Below are 22,653 nucleotides of genomic sequence, written 5' to 3'. Positions count from 1 at the left end.
AACATTAGCAAGAGATTTAGGCAGAGTTTATACTGGAATTTAAAGCTCCCTCTCCCTGAATCTTTCTCCCATCAATTTCTAGCAGCTGGGATCATTCCAAATTTTGTCCTCTGGTTTACCAAGCCAGTAAGGCTGCAAGTTTCTATCCTAGTTTTAATCATTTTATGTGACTTGCCCTCTGGCTAAAAGCCATATTAAAAAACCAGAAACTCACCCTGTGCCATTCCCTTCTTCCAAATGTAGACCCCTCACTGTAGTTTCTGCCTAGCTTTGATTTCTCGCCAGTGCCTTCAGGTAGTTTTGCTTTTTGTTGGTTTGTTTTTTGGTTGATTTTTGATTTTTTTGTTCTTACTTTACAGTTGTTATCTGCACGTTGGTTGGTTTCCTACGAGCTACTTGACCATTATTTGAAGTAGAAACTCTTAGCAGTTCTTTCCTAAATATATTTTTGCCTGAAGCAATTCATAATACTTGAGAAACATTTATTTCATAATATTCATAATTAAAAAAGCATATAGTATTAACTCTGTGTTCTTTCCCATTCGTCAGATAATTAAGCAGAATATGCACAGTTATCCATGATTCTACATGAGAGTGTAACCATCGAAATAACATTTGTATGCTCCCTTACTTATTTTCATAAAAGGTCTTTGAAATGCTCTGTACGTGTTTACTGAATGCTCAGTTCCTCATTGACGTAAGTAGGAAGTAGCTCTGTATAGTGGAATAGCATAGCATTGGAGTCATATATATTAGAGGTCAAATCCTGGTTCTGTCACTTACTAGCTGTGTTGGCTTTGTACAAATTACTTAACTTCTCTGAACCTCACTTTCTCTATCTTTTAAATGGAGATCCTAATGTTTACCTTTTATAGTTATAATAAACCAAAAACCAAACCCATTGCCACTGAGTCGATTCTGACTCACAGCAACCCTATAGGATAGAGTAGAACTGTAACATAGGGTTTCCAAGCCTGCAAATCTTCACTGAAGCAGATTGCCACATCTTTTTCCTGCGGAGCGTCTGGTGGGTTCTAATTGCTGACCTTTCGGTTAGCAGCCGAACACTTTACCACAAGTGTATTTATTATGTGCTGGGCACAGGCTCTCAGTAAAGAGCAACCACAATAATTATTGTTACCTATATGGTCATCATTATCACATACATTGTCATAATTACTGAGTTGAAGTCATGAGGTAGGGAGTTCTGCTGCAAATAATATATATCAATAGTAACTGAAAAACCTCAAAGGAAATTTTTATTTTGTGACAACTTGTAGTTTTTCTCTTCATCCCCAATAAAAATAAATAGGGTTCGTTTAGGTAGTTTTATAACTTCACCAAACAGCTTTAAAAAGTACTGAATTACTATCAGATTGGCACCATCAACAGCATCAAAAGTTGGGCAGACAGTATTTGAGGCTCTGAACTTTTGCCGTAAGTTTCACTTGGTATACCAGTCCCAGAGGGGCCCCTTATATTGATTCTGTCTCTTTTTTAGGAGCCTGGAGTGAATGCGTAGCATATCATTTTCATGACTGAAACAGGGCCTTAGCCACACAGGAGCCCACAATTTTACATATCTCCCTTTCTTTAACCAAGGAGCCTTACATAACTGAATATAGCATCGATAATTATAACTTAGAAGCGTATATCTTGCTAAGAATGTTGAACTCTTTACTCCCAACTTTATATCTTTTTTTTCTTATCGTTTAGTTTTTTAGATAAAATGGCAATCATTATCAGTTGTGTAGTTGCCAGCGTCCCCAAGGTCAATAATACGGAAGAGGCAACTTGCAAATAGTTAAGGGTGGTATTTTATATATTGTTAGCAGTCATCAGTGTTTGACACACAGTACATGCACAGTGAGTCTTTGAATGGAGGGGTAAAAGGGGACTCGGAATTTGGTTAGAGTTTTCTGTACCATTTTCACCATGTAGAATATACCTTCATATTTGAGCCACTTTTATGGCACCTTGGGTGGCAGTGATGTAAAAATGAAAGAAAGGAAAAAAAGGAAGTTGGAAAAGTCCAATTTGGTCATTTCTAATCATCTAGGTACTGGGACCCCTGTGCCTGACCAGGTATTAAGGACCTAAGTCATACTTATTAACACATCACGAGTACATTATTTTTAAAATATGTGTTATTTAAACTATATAATTTTATAACAAAATCCAAATTTTATATTATTCCTGTTATTGACTGCCGTTGAGACAATCCCCAACTCAGGGAACAAAATGCTGCCTGGTTCTGCATCATCTACATGATGGGTTGCAGATCAGGCCATCGTTATCCATAGGGTTTTCATTGACTGATTTTCGGAAGTAGATCACCAGGCCTTTCTTTCTAGTCTGTCTTAGTCAAGAAGCTTAGCTGAAACCTGTTCAGCATCATAGCAACATGCAAGCCTCCAATGACAGATGAGTGGTGGCTGTGCATGAGGTGCATTGGCCAAGAATCGAACCCAGGTCTCCTACATGAAGTGTGAGAATTCTACCAGTGGACCATTTCTAAATTTAAAATGAGTCTGGATAATTACTGGCATATTGTAAGTAGAGATTGAAGGAGGCTGGTGGTGGAAACGGTTAAGTGTTCAGCTGCTAACTGAAAGGTTGGCAGTTTGAACCCACCCAGTGGTTCCAGGGGAGAAAGACCTGGAAATCTGCTTCTGTAAAGATTACAGCCAAGAAAATCCTATAGGACAGTTCTGCTGTGTCACATGGGGTCACTATGAGTTGAAATTTGACTCAGTGGCACACAACAACAGTAGCATATGTAGAAAACGTAGGTGAGAGGTGTAGGAAGGAAAGCTGATGTAAAGAAACTGGCTTAAACATTGTCAAGCACCACTTTTTCGACAAGTTTTGCCTTTATTTATTCAGGGTTTACCAGGACCCCCTGGAGGCACAGGAGACAGGGGACTGGCAGGTGAACCAGTAAGTTTGTCTCTATACTTTTGCTAACTGTGTTATTTTCATAATGTGCATTTACTTTTTTGTTATTTTTACCCTGCTCTGCTATGGCTGGTATATTTTGGAAGCTGCATTTATCATAGGCACTATAGACTACTTATATTGAGCAAATATTTTGCCATGAGTATAGTTTTTGGTTTCATGTAACTAAATTTGATACTGTTTTTCTGGAACTCTTAAAACCGAGCATATCTCTATTTTTGATAAAGAAAACTCTGTTTTACTGAATCACAAAAATTCTTTCTCTGAATGGTTTACTGTTCTTGTAATTATTGCACTGCCACACACGCACAATCACATTTATGAGGCCAACTTTTATTTAATAAAAGACCCCATAGAGAAGCCAAACTCTACATCTGACGGGCCAAAATCTACAAATACGTCAGAAAAGCTGTTATATAAACCATACAAAAACTTACATCACAATTTCATAAATATGAGTTACAGAGTTTCCATGGAAAATGGATTGTGAAAGAGAAAGAACTTGTCATACCCTCTTTCTCACAATTTATTCTTTATTGCCTATGAAGTCATTTTTCTGGTAAGTGGTGTTAGATACAATATGTTGTAATGTGCTTCTAAGATTTATAATACAATATAATCTTTGAACCTACTGGGTTGATCTTATCAGTCAGTTGATACAAAGATTTACAGGTGGGCTTTGTATAATTCATTTAGCTAGTAGGAAGTGGAAAATTCTAACAATCAAAGAGCTATTCTTACCAAACTGTGTTCATTTCCTCCTTTGCATATTTAAACTATAATATAAGCTCTCCAAACTATAAGTAAATATCTGACTATATATATTTAATTCTTGCCAAATATCCAACTAAATCCTTCTCGGTTTTCTCCCTATTTTGTATCTTTTAACTGCATCCCAGTTCTATTTGACCTAAAATTATGTAACTTTCTTAAACATTATTTACTTAAATATCTGTCTGCCCTAAAAATCCTATAGGCTCTTTTGAAGTCAGAGAGCATTTCTTTCACCTTTGTAATCCCCTTTCCTGGTATAATGTCTGGCGTATTATATCTGCTCAATACATGTTTGTTAAACCGAATTGCTAAAGGGTGATCTACTCAAAGGCATAATCATTCAGCCAATAACATTAGATGAAGTGAAATGAAATGAAAACCAGTTGAGTCTTAGTAAAGAATACTTTTGAGTAAAGTATGTCGTTATAGGTAAGGCAATAGCAGAAACAATAAAGATTAACCCAAGAAAAAAAATTGTTATTGTAGCCTTAAATGACCAAATTGCAAAACAGCACCTTAAAATTGACTTCTAGGTCACAGATTCGGGGGTGAGGGCTGGTAAATAAAATATAAATAAATTTATAATGAGTTATAATGGGCTTGGTTTCATATACTTGAGCTCTAGTTCTAATCGTAGAAAAGAACAAGCAAATTGGTAAAATGAAGAACACAGAAGACCTGTTAAAACATATTATATTTTGAGAATAATAAAATGCTAGAAGACTACATTCTTTCTGTAGCAGATATCTCTAAGAGTTTTCTCTTTTTCTCAGATAAGATTTAAAACTGGTTTGCTCTTTGCAGTGCAAATATTTGAATTTGGATAGTTGACCATTCATTCATTCGTTCAGTCAACAAATATTTAAGAACCTAAACTTGGGGTAAGCTTGACGTTTTCAATCTAGTGATAGATAGAAGCAGACATTAATTAAATAAACTGAAATAAGTGCTATGAAGTTTAGGAATTCATACTAAGAGGGTCTATAACAAAGAAACTGTCCTCATCTGGGGCTTGGGGAGGATTTACATGAGGAGGGATATTGGGCTGTCATCTGAAGGATAAGTAGTAGCTACTTAGGCAAAGATGGAGAAAAGTCATTCCAGAGAGAAGTCAAGAGCAGGGAGGAAGCACTGCATATTGATTTGAAGAACTAAAAAAAGACCAGTGTGACTGCAGCACCAAGAGTCAGGTGAAAAGTACAAGATGAGGCTGGAAAAGGAGACAGAGACAAAACACACATTTTTTTCTTGTCTAAATCTTTATATATTATCGCTGTGTTGTCATACTTACAACGACATACTTTATGAGCCATATTTCCAAAGATTTATATTTTTATCCTAAGAACAAAGGAAGTCATTGAAGGGGGAGGACTAGTTTTATGATCAGATTAATGTCTTGTAAAGATCACTCAGACCACAAGGTGAAGATCAAATTGGAAGGAGTCAAGAATGGGCAGGAATGACCATCTGTTGCAATAATCCAGATCAGAGAGGATAGAACTCTTTGTTACCACAGAAAAGAAGTGGACAAATATAAAATACTCAAATGCGATAAAATCAATAGGATACAGGTGTCCTGTGTGTCAAATATGATTCCTAGATTTCTGGCTTGTAGAATTAAAGAGATGATGGTACCATTTGCTGAAACTGGCAGAACCAACAGAAAATTATGTTTGAGAGTGGAAGATTATAAATTCAGTTTAGTTATATTAAATATGAGGTACCTTTGAGAAATTACAGTGGAAATGTCAAGCTAGCAGTTGACTGTGGACCTCTGAGCAGAGGAGTTAAAAATATCGCAGTCACTTATCTAAGGAGAGAGTATAGGAGTGAGAAAATAAATGAATCTTGTTATTTTCTCAATCTTAAAAAAAAAAACATACAAACAAACAAAAAAGTTTCTTTGTACTCTCCAGAAAAAACAAAAAGTACAAATAGTTTCTTCTGATAACTGGGGAAATACTATTATATTGTAGTTGCTAAATATTAATCCATCTTTGAAAATTCTAGCCAGTTAAATGACTCCCACACACTGATAAATAGATCCATTAGGGTCAATAATTTAATGTTTCTTCAATAAGCTGATATTTGATGTTCACATACTTAAAATGATACTATTCAGTAGCACAGTGACCAAAGGTTCCATAAAGGTCCCAGCATGCCCCTTAGGAATTATCCCATGTAAATATTTTTACATCTATTAATATGAAATAGAGGACTCGTTCAACTTGATTCACTATCAGAATAAAGTTTGTCATCAAGCAAACATCAACATTTGTATATTATTTCACTGGAGACTTTATATTTGCTTTTTACAGAATTCTGTTCTGTTTGTCACATGTTCACCAGCAATAATAAGATAACCTGTGAAACAAGATAACCTGTGAAAGCGCTTAGCACAATCTCATACTCCTTAAGTGCTTGATAAATGTTTATTGAATGAATGAGTGAATTAGGAATAAAATAATGCATGTTACTATTCTTTCTTTTTAATCCCAGCATAGTTTAATATTAGTCACAAAGTAATACAGGTGAATAAACCAAGATATTAATTTTGTTTATACAGAGAATAAAATACTGCGTCGAATAATGGTATAGTATATTGTAAATTCCATATTTAGATGCACATATTTATTAAAACATAGATTAAACTTTGATTCTAATATTTTAAAATTTATTTTTAATATAGGGACCACGAGGACTGCAAGGTGATGCTGGACCTCCTGGAGAAGTGGGTGCTGAGGTAATTTTTTTGTGGGTCTTTCTTGTTAGTTTATCAATACTCAGTACTTTTTGTAAGACTCCTCTAAAGTAAAATTAATATATCAGATGTTTATTATCAAGAATAGTTCTTCAGTATTTTGTTTCGTATTGAGAGAATGAAGCTTAAACTCCATTAATAGCAGGGATGATTGTTGTATGAACCTGATTTTACACATGTAAAGCTTTCTTACACTTTGCTCATTGAAAATGAGAGAACAAAAAGTAAATAAAGATTTTCCTGCAGAGAGTCAGGAATAGGAGGAGGATATGGAATGTGTGGCTAACTGCCTCCATGAACAACTGTCTTTTTTGCCATGAGACCAGGAGAACTTGATGGTGCTAGACTCTATAGAAAACTCCTGATCAAAAAGGGGAAAATGCAGAACAGAATTTAAAATTCTCATGGACTCCAGACTTTCTGGAACCATGGAGGCTAGATGAACCACACCGAAATGACAACAGCAACTTGATAGATTTGATAGGAAACTTAGGGGCAGTTAGTTTATATTAATGAGGAGGAACAATTCAGAAAATGAGGGTGAAATTGGCTGCACAACTTGAAGAATGTAATCAATGTCACTGAATTGTACATGTAGAAACAGTCAAATTGGTGTATGTTTTGCTGTGTATATTCTCGACAAGAACAACAAAATAAATAAAATTAAAAAAAAAAAAAACATTTTCCTTCACATGGTCCCTGGGTGGTGCAAACAGTTAAGCACTGACTACTAATAGAAAGATAGGTAGTTCGAACTCACCCAGAGACACTTTGGAAGAAAGGCCTGGTGCTCTGCTTCTGAAAGGTCACAGTCTTGAGAACTCCATGCAGTGCAGTTCCACTCTGTACGCATGAGTTAGAGTGACTCAGTGGCAACTGGTTCGGGTTTTGTTTTGTTTTGATACCTTTTTACTCAAAGATGTTATAGCATCTTTATTGGAGAATATTAATGAAGTGACCCCTATTAAGAATATCTTTTGGAATAATAAACCATACTTGTTAAAAGTATGAAATCCAGTTACTTCACTTGTGTTATTCATTAACTTCAGCACTAAATAAACAGAAGCCCCCCTTGGCTTGTGTGAAACTGCTCTGTCTTGGTTTTCCTCTTTTTCTTTTGATCAGCCTTTCTGTCTTCAGATGAAACTGCCCCTCTTCAGCCGAACGTTAGCAATCACATCATCACTGTGACTTTAATTAATTATATCCTGATAGCTCTCAATTGGATAACTCTAACTCATGCCTTTTTACATGGCCCGTAGATGTCCTACAAACATCTCAGATTCCATGTATCTAAACCAAACTCATCACTTCCCCACTGTTCTTCCTCCCTGTAGTCCCATCTCAGTGAAAGATATTCCAAAACTGAGTCATCCCAGACCCTTCTCCTACCTCATTCATTCCAATCAGCCATTTTTTCCCTTTGAATAAACCTCTCCAACGTCTCTTAAATTTAATCCTTTCCTTTTCACCCCTACTGCCAATGCTGTAGTCCTCCAGTCTTATCCCATGTCCCCTCTAACTCCCTTCAATCTATCCGAAACTTGTTGCCCGTTTATCTTTGCGCGTCCTTCCTTTCTTTGAGATCTTGAGCACCCTGGTTTCAGGTGATGTTGTTTTTGTGTTTGAACTGTTAGAGTCCCAGAAAGTATCTGGTCTAATCTCACACCATGAAGTTTACAAAGTGGAAGCAAAGGCACTCTTCTAAAAAGGGATAGCTTACCCTTAAGCTAAAACTTACTATCATCTTCCTATGAGGTTATTTATTGCCTTTGTAATTCGTGAAGAAATCCTTGCAAGTGTTGTGTCAAATCATTCTTTTCTAGGGACCTCCAGGCATTGAGGGAGAATCTGGTCTACAGGGCGAGCCAGGTGCAAAGGTAACCTTCGTGAAAAAACAAAGGGGAGAGTCTCTAAACGTTCACTTTGAGTCCCCTACATTTGCCACTTTTTGGCAAACACCCACCAAGACACCTTGGAAGGAGGGGAAAGAGAGCAGATAAAAATGGGGAATGTTTTCAAGCCCTTGTCCCTCATGATGTTTTAATAGAAGAGAGATTCATCTTTCCCTTTGTTTCTTCAGGGAGATGTTGGTGCTGCAGGCAGTGTTGGAGGAGCTGGGGAGCCAGGGTTACGGGTAAGTGCCTACTGGAAACCCATTTAATGTGCTGACTAGCCTGTTTCAGAGACTCAGAACTTGTCAGTCTAAACACTTCAAAAAAATTGTATACTAAATCTTTCAGATATATTATAAGAAAATTTTAGTCTTTATTTCATAATTTTGAAAGCCATATGCCAAACCCTGTTCACATTGTAATTTCGTAGCGTTTAGAGCGTTAACCTCACAGATCATTCTCTAAAAAATCAGGTGTACTCTGCAGAACCCTTACCAAATACTTGGAGTCACTATATTGTCGCTTATGTTAACGTTAAGAAGAAATTCACAAATACTAGTGATCAACTCACAAGATTTTTCCTGACCTAACAAGACTGACAAAAATTGAAATCTATTTATGTTAAAAAACAAACTAGAGTCGTATAAATTTAACAAGATTCAAGGTAATACTTGTAAATAGTTGTAATTAGATAGCTTAAAAAAGTAGTAATAATACAGACAAACTTTATTTTGAGCTATGGTAAGGAAATTTCTCCGAAGATAACAGTGTACAGGATAATTGTAAGGGACGTCTGTCTATTAAAAGGAAAAATAAGAAGATATGTTTTGTATCTTCTTTCATTTTCATTTTTCTTTTTTGGGTGAGTGGGAGTAATTAGAAATCTCAGTAGTAGGAGAGATGGGACAACTATGAAAAGGCAGTGGTTAATTTATCTTTAAATAGTTCAGGTAGCAAGACAGCCAACATAACTTTAATAGCTTCATAATATGCAGCTCTACATTACTGCAAGGTCTGTGTCTAGAAGACAGCTTCTTGACATACCAGGGCATTACTCTTTACCTCTCTGTAAGGGAGAGAACACAGACACACTAAAAATCTGGTAGAGCGGCCATAATTGAATTAAGTGTATTAATTATACAGTAAGGCACTATAATTTTATGGGATACAGTATTTATATTTCTTGTACTCAGAAACACAGATCTAGCTGTATAAATTTCTCAAGCTATCAAACGAATTTTTTATTACCTTTAATTATCTAAAATTTATTATCATTCTGACACTGTCCTGTAATTGAATTTACTACACTCTGACTCCTTAAATCATCTGCAGAGCTATTCAAGACAAATTAAATCATGCTTGTTATACTGTCAAATCCCCCTTGGAAATAAAGTAGAAGTAGGAATAAATGTACACAAGTCCGCTACTTTCTCTAGATGCCAAGAATTAAGAAATAAATTACTTCTCAGACTGAGATGAACTGTTTAGCAAAACATTTAATCTTATTATTTCTGCTACAAAATAGGGTGAACCAGGAGCTCCTGGAGAAGAAGGTCTCCAGGGAAAAGATGGATTAAAGGTAAATTATAATGTAAACATTATATATAAAATATATGTTTTGTGTGAAATCTTTAAAATATTAGACAATTATTTTAGCATGCCAACCCAAAATCTGTTTATTGTGTGGCATAGTTATTTCACTGTATTCCTTTTTTTAAAAAAAGGTTATTGCATTGTAGGGCAGCCCAGGAGGAAGAGGACTTCCTGGGGAAGGTGGAGAAAAAGGAGAGTTGGGCTTACCAGGAACTACCGGGCCTGTGGGTAGACCAGGACTAATGGGCCCTCCGGTAAGTACTGGGTGCATTCTCAAGTACTCAGTGAACTCAGTTCCCCCAACACACACACACCCGCACACACATACTGATTCCGTTATATGTCCAGCGGGTAATTAGAGGTGTGTAACCACGGCTTGAGAGAGGGACAAACCATGGCACTGATTATAAGCCCTCCCAAGATCCAAAGTGGAAAGACATCTTTCATGTGTCATGTAAGCTATGAAGTTTCTGTCATAAAGTATTTATACAGGAATGTTTTGTGTTGTCTCGAACTTAATTTGATTAGGTATTTTTTAACTTTATTCATAGAGCTGGCTTTAGTCCGTAGAATAATATCATAACTCTGGGATGAAAAACAAATCTATTGCAAGTTATTGGTATCTGATCCTAAATTACAGTTATTTCAAGAGAAGTCATATTTAACACATGTTCTCACCTCAGTCCAAACGTAAGATGTGAATAAGTAATGAGAAATGTTTAATTGCTGCATTGATGATATTTGTTGTAGTCTTTCCCATAGGTCATCTCTGGCCATCTGACTCTCTTACTTTGCTGTTCCCTCCTCCCTGTCTCATTATCATTAAACATGAATGCTCCCCAATATGATCTCTGTACTTCTCTAAATACTCTTGCCTTTGTAGATATTCTCATATTTTGGGAGTCATCCTCTGTCCCCCTACCAAAAATAATTTCTTTTCCTTCTGGACCCTGTTGATAAGCCTTTTAAATATTCTGAGTTAATGCTTAAGCATGTGAGCCTCTTCTCCCAGAGAGATTATAGCTCGTTAAAAGCAGAGGCTCTGTCCTTACTCCTTCCCATATAACACAGTGTCCAGATTTCTGTGCTCCAATATTTTCACACGGGGGCTCAGTAAAGACTGGGTAACTGCTAATGAGTAAACTATTCATGCAGGCAGGCTGGGAGACAAAGCAGTGATTTACAAGGTTAGTGATCTTACACCTGTTTCTGTACTTCTCTTCCTCTGGCTTCTAATCTCCAGATCTTGAATGGCGTTTCAATAATAGCCCCTGCCCCAGTCAGCTCAATTAGGTTTGCAAGGACTAAGAGAAAGGCCCTATGAGGAAGAATACAACAAACATCATAAATGAAGCACAAACCAGCCATCTCACCATCCACATCATTTACCAATGACTATAATTTCTTTGGCAGTGATTAAAATAATGTCATATCAACTCATCCTCAAAATAATAGACAATCAACAAAGTGTTGCTTGAAGAATGGGGATGAACCAGATGTCTCACCTGTTCTTGAGCATTGGCAAATTAAGTCTTTTTTCCTCCAGTTTTACAGTAGTGGCAAAGTGTCCATTTTTTCTCTGTCTCCTCTGTCCTGCCCTCCCAGTTCCGAAAAACTGTGACAGATTTTTCACTACAGCAAATACAAAGCATTAGAGAATTCCCCCAAACTCTCTTAAGTGTCATTATACCAGACACTGAGCAATATAATGTCACTTATATTCTCTCAGTAACCTGAAGATGTTATCATTCCCCATTTTAGAACGGAAAAAGCTGAGACACAGAGAGAGCTAAGAGGCTTATACAAGATACAGCAGATGGCAGTACTGGCACTGGACCAGTTATTTTCTGACTTCTGTGTTTCTAAGCCATACTTATCTGTGAGGTACCCAGCCTTGGTCCTTTGTTTTGCCTTTCTAGGGTTCTTGGTAGTTTCCATCCATTACAGGGCACTCGTCTCTCTTCCACTAGCATCAAGAATGGACTCACAGAGAAGTCAAGTAATAAGTTATCTTTTGAGAATTCTTAACAAATATGTTTTTGTATAAGAAAGCCATTAACTATTATTAATACTTTAGTATGCATTTTTTAAACCAACTAGCCCATTTCTCACCACGTTTCAGTCAGTTTGTTGTACTGTGGTGGCTTGCATGTTGTTGTGATACTGGAAGCTTTGGCACTGGTATTTCAAATACCAGCGGGGTCACTGTTGGTGGACAGGTTTCAGCTAAGCTTCTAGACTAAGACAGACTAGGAAGAAGGACCTGGCAGTCTACTTCTGAAAAAACTGGCTGGTGAAAACCTTATGAATAGCAGCGGAACCGTGTCTGATATAGTGCTGGAAGGTGAGCCCCTCAGGTTAGAAGATACTCAAAAGATAACTGGGAAAGAGCTGCCTCCTCAAAGTAGAGTCAACTTTAATGATGTGGATGAAGCTAATCTTTCAGGACCTTCATTGCTGATGTGGCACAACTTAAAATGAGAAGAAACAGCTGCAAACATCCATTAATAATCAGAATGTGGAATGTACAAAGTATGACACGAGGAAAATTGGAAGTCGTCAGAAATGAAATGGAATGCATAAACATTGATATCCTAGGCATTAGTGAGCTGAAATGGACTGATATTGGCCATTTTGTTTATTTATTTTATTGTACTTTAGATGAAGGTTTACAGAACAAACCAGCTTCTCATTAAACAATTAGTACACTTATTGTTCTATGACATTGATTAACAACCCCACGACATGTAAACACGCTCCCTTCTCGACCTTGAGTTCCCTATTACCAGCTTTCCTGTCCCCTCCTGCCTTCTAGTTCTTGCCCCTGGGCTGGTGTGCCCCTCAGCCTTGCCTTGTTTTATGGACCTGTCTAATCCTTGAATGAAGGGTGAACCTCAGGAGTGCCTTCATTACTGAACTAAACGGGTGTCTGGGGGCCATACTCTCGGGGTTTCTCCAGTCTCTGTCAGGCCAGCAAGTCTGGTCTTTTTGTGGGAGTCAAAATTTTGTTCTACATTTTTCTCCAGCCCTGTCCAGGACCCTCTTTTGTGATCCCTGTCAGAGAAGTCAGTGGTGGTAGCCAGGCACTATCTAGTTATACTGGACTCAGTCTGGTGGAGGCTACAGTAGTTGTGGCCCATTAGTCCTTTGAACTAATCTTTGCCTCGTATCTTTAGTTTTCTTCATTTTCCCTTGCTCCCAAAGGAATGAGACCAGTGGGGTATCTTAAATGGCCGTTCATAGGCTTTTAAGACCCAAGACGCTACTCAACAAAGTAGCATGTAGAACATTTTGTTTATAAACTGTGTTATGCCATGGTATTGGCCATTTTGAATCAGACTATCATATGATCTACTATGCCGACAATGACAAACTGAAAAGGAATGGCATCGCGTTCATCATGAAAAAGAACGTTCCAAGATCTATCACGAAGTGCATCACTGTCAGTGATAGGATAGTATCCATATGCCTTCAAGGAAGACCAGTTAATATGACTATTATTCAAATTTAAGTACCAACCACTAAGGCCAAAGGTGAAGAAAATTGAAGATTTTTACTAATTTCTGCAGTCTGAAATTGATCTAACATGCAATCAAGATGCATTGGTAAGTACTGGTGATTGAAATACAAAAGTTGGAAACAAAGGAGAAAGATTCGTAGTTGGAAAATATGGCCTTGGTGATAGAAACGATGCTGGAGATCGCATGATAGAATTTGGAAAGACCAACAACTTCTTCATTGCAAATACCTTTTTTCAATAGCATAAACAGCGACTATACATGTAGACCTCATCAGATAGCATACAGAGGAATCAAATTAACTACATCTGTGGAAACAGACCGTGAAAAAGCTCAATATCATCAGTCAGAACAAGACCAGGGGCAACTATGTAACAGAATATCAATTCCTCATATTCAAGTTCAAGTTGAAGAAAATTAACACAAGTCCAGAAGAGCCAAAGTATAACCTTGAGTGTATCCCATCTGAATTTAGAGACCATCTCAAGAATAGAGTTGATGCATTGAACACTAATGACCAAAGATGAGATGAGCTGTGGAATGACATCAAGGATATTATACATGAAGAAAGCAAAAGGTCATTAAAAAGACCATAAAGACACAAAAGACCAAAATGGATGTCAGAAGAGACTATGAAACTTGCTCTTGAGCGTAGAGTAGCTAAAGTGAAAGGAAGAATAATGAAGTAAAAGAGCTGAACAGAAGATTTCAAAGGGTGGCTTGAGAAGACCAAGTAAAGTATTATAATGAAATGTGCAAAGACCTGGAGATAGAAAATCAAAAGGGAAGAACATGCTCGACATATTTCAAGCTGAAAGAACTGAAGAAAAAATTCAAGCCTCAAGTTGCAATGCTGAAGAATTCTACAGGGAAAATATTAAACGATGCAGGAAGCTTCAAAAGAAGATAGAAGGAATACACAGAGTCACTGTGCCAAAAAGAACTGATGGACATTCAACCATTTCAGGAAGTAGCATATGATCAAGAACTGACGGTACAGAAGGAGGAGGTCTAAGCTGCACTGAAGGTGTTGACAAAAAACAAGGCATGAGGAATTGATGGAATACCAGTTGAGATGTTTCAACAAATGGATGCAGCTCTGGATGTGCTCATTCATCTATGCCAAGAAATTTGGAAGACAGCTACCTATACAACTGACTGGAAGAGATCCATATTTGTACCCATTCTGAAGAAAGGAGATCCAACAGCATGCAGAAATTATTGAACAGTATCATTAATATCACATGCAAGTAAAATTTTGCTGAAGATCATTCAAAAGCGGTTACAGCAGTACTTTGATAGGGAGCTGCCAGAAATTCAAGCCAGATTCAGAAGAGGATGTGGAACCAAGGATATCATTGCTGATGTCAGATGGATCATGGCTGAAAGCAGAGAGTACCAGAAAGATGTTTACTCGTGTTTCCTTGACAGTGCAAAGACATTCAACTGTGTAGGTCATAACAAATTATGGATAACATTGTGAAGAATGGGAATTTCAGAATGCTTAATTGTGCTCATGAGAAACTGTACATAGATCAAGAGGCAGTCGTTCGAATAGAAAAAGGGAATACTCCGTGGTCTAAAGTCAGGAAAGGTGTGTGTCACGGTTATATCCTTTCACCATACTTTTTCAGTCTGTATGCTGAGCAAATACCCCGAGAAGCCAAACTATATGCAGAAGAACAAAAAATCGGGATTGGAGGAAGACTTATTAGCAACCTGCAATATGCATATGACACAACTTTTCTTGCTGAAAGCAAAGAGGATTTTAAGCACTTATTGATGAAAATCAAAGACCACAGCCTTCAGTATGGATTACACCTCAACATAAAGAAAACAAAAATCTTAACAACTGGACCAATAAGCAACATCATGATAAATGGAGAAAAGATTGACCTTGTCAAGGATTTCACAATCAACACCCACGGAAGCAGCAGTCAAGAAAGAAGAGGACATATTGCATTGGGCAAATCTGCTGCAAGAGACCTATTTAAAGTGTTAAAAAGCAAAAATGGCACTTTAAGAACTAAGGTGCACCTAACGCAAGCCATGGTGTTTTCAATTGCCTCATATGCATGCGAAAGCTGGACAATGAATAAGGAAGACCGAAGAATTGATGCCTTTGAATTATGTGTTCATGAAGAGTATTGAGTATACCATGGACTGCCAGAAGAATGAGCCAATCTGTCTTGTCAAAAGTACAGCCAGAATGCTCATTAGAAGCAAGAATGGAGAGACTTCATCTCACATACTTTGGACGTCTTATCAGGAGGGACCAGTCCCTGGAGAAGGACGTCATGCTTGGTAAAACAGAAGGTCAGCGAAAAAAAGGAAGACCCTTAACAAGATGGATTGGCACAGTGGCTACAACCATGGGCTCAAACATAGCAACGACCATGAGGATGGCACAGGATGGGGCAGTGTTTTGTTCTGTTGTGCATAGGGTTGCTATGAGTTGGAACCAACTCAACAGCACCTAACTGCAACAACAGCCCAGTTCCATAGAAAAACCCTAAGGGTCGGTGGGGAGGGAGAACACAGACTAACAAAGACCTAAAACATGCTATAGGATAACACAGCCAGGAATCTCAGAGAGGAATGATGCAGCATGACCACTGTGATAGGCAGAGCAGAGATGGAAGAGGGGCTCAAAACAAGGCATGGAAAAATGCTAAACACAGATTTCATCGGCTTCAAAATTTTTCCCAGGAACAATCCTGCCTAGTACACATCTTCAGTGCCTTTTTTAGTAACAACACGTGTGTTTCTTTTTTGTTCTTTTTGTTGTTCTTCTTGGAATTTTAAAAGCCTTTCAGCTCATAAACTCAATAAAAATACCATGGCATATTTTTTCGAAAGAATTTTATGATCCAAGGGACTATTGCTTAATCAGACAGCATAATGTTGGATTTATTTTTGTACTTTTTAAATTCTTCCTTAGACAGTGTCACAAAGATCTTACCTTGGATTCTTAAAAAATATAAAGAAAGAGAGACTGAAAACTGTTTTCTGAGAGAAGTGATGCTCTCCTAACTTTCTAGAAGATGCAGGAGTGGGATCTTGATTGAAAAATAAGCCAAGGGAAGCATCAGTAACAAATTTCCAAATCCAAGATGTAGACTTCCTTTGAACGGAAGAAAAAGTAATGTATTTTTTGCTTGGCTTTTGTGCTAAAATGTTCAGTTTCCTAAATGCATAACTGTGTAAGAGAAGAATTTTGAAGTATCTGAGAAGAAACATCTGCCTGACTTATGGTCTGTCATCCATTTCTAGAAAATCTACCACTGTGGTATCTTCAGATCTAAACAGATGTAGAGCTATGAACTCCAAAGTCTGATATATAAAAATGAAATTGTCTCATTTTATTCCTTTAGGACAAAATTGGATTGAATTTATTAAAGTATGGTTTTTGCCATCTGTTTGGTTAGTATGGAATGAGATGTGAACATCTTAAGACAAGATTAAATAAAATAAAGCATCCTTCTCTAAGAAGCTTTTCTAATGGACTCTTAACAGTGGAGTTATAAAGATGAGAGAAATTTCAACAGTTAGAAAAGACTGATAAGGTATACATGGTTTCTCTTGATTCTGAGAGACTATTTTCTTGGAACTCTGAAAAATAATCATTTTGGGAATTTGGAGTCAGTGGCAAACATTAAGGAGTAAAGGATTATCTAAATATCATATGAGGGATTTCTGTGACTCTGGTATTAAGCTCATATTTTCTGAATGGCAGTGTCATAAAGCAATACAGAAATAAAAAGAGCCCTGGACTGACTACTGTGCAACCCTATCCAAACCCCTACTCTACCACTGAAGAGCTGTGCATTGTTCGGCAAGTCATTCTTTGTTTTCTTCAGTTTACATGTGATGCATAATAAACGGGTTGGAGCTGTGTAGAACCTCCTAAGATGGTTGTGTAAGGAGGGACTCTGAGCTGGCAGGGCTCTGTTCCTTCTATTCCTACGTTAGTCAGAAAATATCCTCCTATATCTTTTTAATATATTAGCTTCTGTATTTCTTTGGAAGAAAAGATTATATAGCTTTAATGGAAAAAAAAAGCGTTATCTTGGATGTTCCTAAATTTTTTATTCAGCCTTACAGACTTTTATTTTATAAAATGTATTTGTCCATTCATTCATTCAACAAAACTTTTGAGCACCTTCTATGAGCCAATAACTCTGCTAAACATTGGAGATATAGCAGTGAACAAGACTAGTAAGGTCCCTAATCTCAAACATCACAGTCTAGTGGAAAAGACTGACAATAGACAAGACCATTGCAGACTGTGATAAATGCAGTGATAGAAAAAAACAGGGTGATAAAAGAGAATAACTGGTGAAGTATAGATAAATCAACTGGTTAATGGTAGGGGGATCTGTTTCAGCTAGAAAAGTCAAGAAAGACTTCTCTAAAGAGGGGATGATCAAGTTGAGACCTGAAGAGTGAAAAGGAACCAGCCATTCAAGGAACTGTGAGAAGATCCTTCAGTGTAGAAAACAACAAGGGTCAAGATGTGGAGGTGAGAATGAGCTAGTTATTTTTGAAAACAAAAAGGAAGTCATTGTGGCTGCAGCATCGTGAATAAGGTGAAAAGTAGTGTGAGATGGACTTGAACAAATACGTAGGAAGCATATCATGAAGGTTCTTTTAAGAAATGGTAAGCAGTTTGGGTTTCATTCAAAATGTGATAAGAAGCCATTGAAAAGTTTCAGGCAGGTGAGAAACATAATCGCTGATGGGAATCATTCTAGTAATTTTTTGAACTTTGTTTAACAATATCTAGTGTATCAGCCATGAGTTGGAACCGACTCAATGGCAACTAACAACAATAAGTGTTGTAAGCCTTCTCAAGAGATGAAATAAATTTCAGGGGCAAAAATGGAACAAAATAAATTTGGATTACATAAATATCTAAGAAAATAGCTTTCTAGCCATAGAGAACACCTAATGCAAAGGTCCTAAGGCAAAAAGGGATTTGGACTATAAAAAAACAACAAGAAGGGCCCATATGGCTAGAATGTAGTAAATAACTGGAAAAGACAATGTCAGAAAAATAGGAGGAGCCAAATCATGTAAAGTATTATAGACCATGGTGAGAAGTTTGGAAATTTTTCTAATTACAATGGGCAAACATTTGGATGTTTTTAAACAGGGAGAGATTAACATTGTTATGTATCATTTGGGTTATTGTGAAGAAATGAGTTATGGTGCTAAGAGTGGACCAAATGACTTAGAAAGTTGTGAAAGTAGTCTAGATGAAAAATGATAGGGGTTTGGAATACAAGAAGAGAGCAACAGAGATAATGAATTAGTGATCAGATTCTAGACTTATTTTGAAGGCATAGCTGATTGGATTTGCTAATGATTTGGATGTTGAGAAAGAGGGAAGAAAATAATAAAGAATAAACCCTAGTTTTTAGCCTGAGCAATTGAGTGGATGATCATACTATTAAATGTGCAATAGGGCTGTAAATTTATACTTTCACATACACATGTGCGAAGATGTAATTTTTAAAAAATTTTGTCTGTGGTTTGTTTTCCTTACAAGCTCCCACTTGCTGATTAGCCATTGGAGGAGTGGTGATGCTGGGGACAGAGAAAATTTTAAACCCAATTCAGTTGAAAAATTAATCCTATAATTTAGTGGTCCCTTCAGGTAATTCTCAGACTCTCAAGGTGCTTGGTCTCCCAGATTTCTTAGTCCTCTAGCTCCCTCTTTAGCTGCTTTCTAGTATTGTGTCTGTGTGTCCTCATGACAGCAAGGAGAAGGCCTTGGATCTCCGTGCAGGGTGTTGATCATACTGATCAGCACATAGTATTAATCCCTTGTCAGTCTACTCACTGCCTACTCAAATGACATCTAACAATGTTAATGATATACCTCTTCCTGTTCAAAACCCTCCGTGGCTGCTCATTTCAATCAGAGGAGGAAGAGCCAGAATATAAAGAGGAGTTATAAGTAAGTGGAAAACCAGGAAAGCATTTGCCATAAAAACTAACGTTAAAAAAGTTTCAAATAAAATGAGTCAGATAATCTGACCATTAGATTTGGCTACATGGAGGTCAGTTGGTGGCCTGGAAAAGAGCAGTTTCAGAAGAGTGGTAAGAACAAAAGCCCAAATGAAGAGAAAATGAGAAGTAAGTAAATGGAGGCAATGAATATAAACAACTCTTTCAAAAAAAATTTGCTGTTGGGGGAAACAAACTGGGGCTAGAAAAGTAAGCAAACTTAAAAGGAAAAAAAAAGTACTTGATTTTTGATAAACTGATTATGTATTGCAGATCTATAGGGAAAGGATGAACTTATCCAATAAATAGTACTGGTAACAATTGGTTATCCAAAAGGAAAAGAAAAAAATCTCACCTCCACACTGTATACACACACACACACACACACACACACACACACACACACACACACACAAATTCCAATTAGATTAAAGACCTAACTGAAAATGAAAACTTTAGGATAACTTCTTTTTTTTTATTTATTTAGGCTGAGGAATCTAGGCTTTCTTCATTCCTTTTTTTTTTTTTTTTAATTATGATAAAGATATATTTAACAAAATATTTGCCAATTCATCAATTTTTACATGTATAATTCAGTGACATTGATTACATTCATCATGTTGGGCAACCATAACCACTATCCTTTTCCAAATTATTGCACCACCATTGACAGAAACTCAGTGCCACCTAAGCAATGATTCCTACATTCCTCCCTCCTTCCCACCACTTGCCTGGTACATATAAGTGGAGTCATATTTGTGACTGACTTATTTCACCCTGCATAATGTTTTCAAGATTCATCCATGTAGTAGCATGTATCAGGACTTCTTTTCTCTTTATGGCTGAGTCATATTCTATTGTATGTGTATACCGCATTTTATTTATTCATTCATTTGTTGATGGGCATTTAGGTTGTTTCACCTATTGTGAATAGTACTACAATGAACAGTGGAGTACTCTAGGACAGCTTGTAAGAGTTTTTTATGACCTCATCAGGGAAGGAAAAGCAGTGAGGATCTTTTAAACAAGATACTAAAAGGAACAAGACCAATAAGAAAAATATTGATGAATTTGACTACATAAATAAATGCATGGGAGCAATAAACAAAATTCAGGATAATGGTTCTGCATGACTGAGGAGGGAGAGTGATGTGTTTGAAAGGTGTCTTTGGCTGGGTTCTCTAGAGAATTAAAGCCTATAAATATATATAGAGAGAGATTTATATCAAGGAAATGGCTCACACAGTTTTTAGAGGTTGCAATGTCCCACGTCGTGGAGCAGGAAGAAGGCTTCTTGTGACTCACGTAGCCACAGAGGCTGGCAAACCCAAGACTGGTAGGCCAGAGAGCAGGGCTGTTGCTTACAGATTGTGAAGATCGACAGATCTCAAGATCAGCAGGCAAGACTGCAGGCAAGCTGCCAGCTTAAGTCCCAAGAACCAGAGGTCAGACAAACAGGAGCCAGTTGCAGGATCCAGAACAAGCCAAAGACCCAGAAGGAAGAGCGGGAAGAGCCAGGCGGCAGAGGGCAGAGAGATGAAAGCCGAGGAGGGCGGTGAGCCGCTACGGGTCCTGCCCCAACCAGTATCATAGCAGATCCCATCATGGGGGCGATCATGTACCAGATCTCAACAGGGAAGTGGTTACAACATTATATAACTGCCAAACACTGAGAATCATGGCCCAGCCAAGTTGACACACAATCTTAAGCATCACAAAGGATATGTGTGTATATTTGGGGTATGTATATATATGTGTGTGTGTGTGTATTCTATTTCTTAAAATGTGTGATGATGAGTACATAAGCATTCCTTGTACCTTTTAATACCTTTTTATGTATTTTAAATATTGCATAATACTCTGTAAGAAAATAGCAGAATTTAGAGCTAACATGTATTGAGCTCTTCATTAAAAGCCTAGTCCTTTCTAAGCTTTACATATATTATCTCATTTACTCTTAGTAACCCATTGATGAGATATTATATATAACTCATTTTATATAAAAGAAAACAGGCTTTCAGAAGTTAAATAACCTGCCTATAGTCATATAGCTATTAGGTGCCAGAGCCAGAATATGAGACTGGAGAGGTCTGACTTTGTACCCGTAACCTCTACAAGGGTTAATCAACGTCTTTTTAAAAGTTCTTATTAACCACAAAAAAGTCCCCAGGACAGTACAACTATCATTTCAACCTTTGGATGCAGCTAGAACTACAGCAATAGAACATAACTGCTTTGGCCTCTAACTTCATCAACTTTCAGAGACTAGAAGAGCATTTGCTCAGCAGCATAGGGCATGAATCATTTCCTTAGGTATCTGTTTATTCGTTCAACAAGTATTTATCAAGACCCTACATAGCACAGTGGTAAACCACATGTATTTCTTGTTTATATCATTTTTTCAGGTTGCCAAGCTTTGCAACACAAATTTGAGATTTCCATTTTCATTTCCAATAATGCAAGGAATACTGTGATAAATTATTAGCCATTTTAGAACTTGCAACCTGGCATACTGTGGATCTCCTTTAAGCCTAACCATTGTTAAACTGCAAATTCACATGACCTCTAAAGTATTTTAGCTACTTTTGACTAGGCGAAGTGTATATTGAAAACTTTTAGCCTACTTTTGGCTAAACAAAGTACATATTGAAACAAAAATGTTATTATAAGCAGTTTAATATAGTTTGATATGGCTACTTCCCTTTTCTTTCTGTATTCTGTCCCTCCTTTTTTCCCACAGATCGAAGAACATCGCTTTAATCCTCTCTACTTCAATGAGATTTTGGGATTTTCTTGATCATGTATTAGATACATTTTGTAATCCTATTCATTCGACAAGATGCTGAGCTCACAGTAGCTCATAGAACTGTTGAAATGGATGCATTTAGATTTACTTTAATTACCTTCTTGATAATTGAAATGGGTATACTGAAACCAAGTAATTTTCGTCCTAAAGAACAGTTTGATTTTGTCTATCAAGGCCAGTTTGTGTGTGTGAACTTTTCTAGCTAGTAATAGGTATGCCTCTAATCATTATGACTTCTTTAAATAATTATACAAAGATAATTTCTTAGTCATTTAGTGCTGCTATAAAAGAAATACCACAAGTGGATGACTTCAACAAACACAAGTTTATTCTCTC

At 37.0% G+C, this 22,653-nt stretch overlaps 1 protein-coding gene across 2 annotated transcripts in view; it reads left to right on the top strand.

Annotated features, from left to right (window-relative positions):
* COL24A1 (collagen type XXIV alpha 1 chain) overlaps nucleotides 1-22,653 on the top strand; it is a 421,541-nt gene that overhangs the window by 278,624 nt on the left and 120,264 nt on the right. For both annotated transcript variants that reach the window (XM_023731663.1, XM_004369122.2), the window contains exons 32-37: nucleotides 2,887-2,940; nucleotides 6,422-6,475; nucleotides 8,320-8,373; nucleotides 8,577-8,630; nucleotides 9,914-9,967; nucleotides 10,128-10,235. In XM_023731663.1, coding sequence (XP_023587431.1) covers nucleotides 2,887-2,940; nucleotides 6,422-6,475; nucleotides 8,320-8,373; nucleotides 8,577-8,630; nucleotides 9,914-9,967; nucleotides 10,128-10,235 — 378 coding nt within the window. The remainder of the gene's footprint in view (nucleotides 1-2,886; nucleotides 2,941-6,421; nucleotides 6,476-8,319; nucleotides 8,374-8,576; nucleotides 8,631-9,913; nucleotides 9,968-10,127; nucleotides 10,236-22,653) is intronic.

The sequence above is a fragment of the Trichechus manatus genome, unplaced genomic scaffold (genome assembly GCF_000243295.1).
Source record: "Trichechus manatus latirostris isolate Lorelei unplaced genomic scaffold, TriManLat1.0 scaffold00003, whole genome shotgun sequence".
Taxonomy (NCBI): Eukaryota; Metazoa; Chordata; class Mammalia; order Sirenia; family Trichechidae; genus Trichechus; species Trichechus manatus.
Note: the sequence above shows the minus strand (reverse complement) of the source record. Positions and strands in the feature narration are given on the sequence as shown.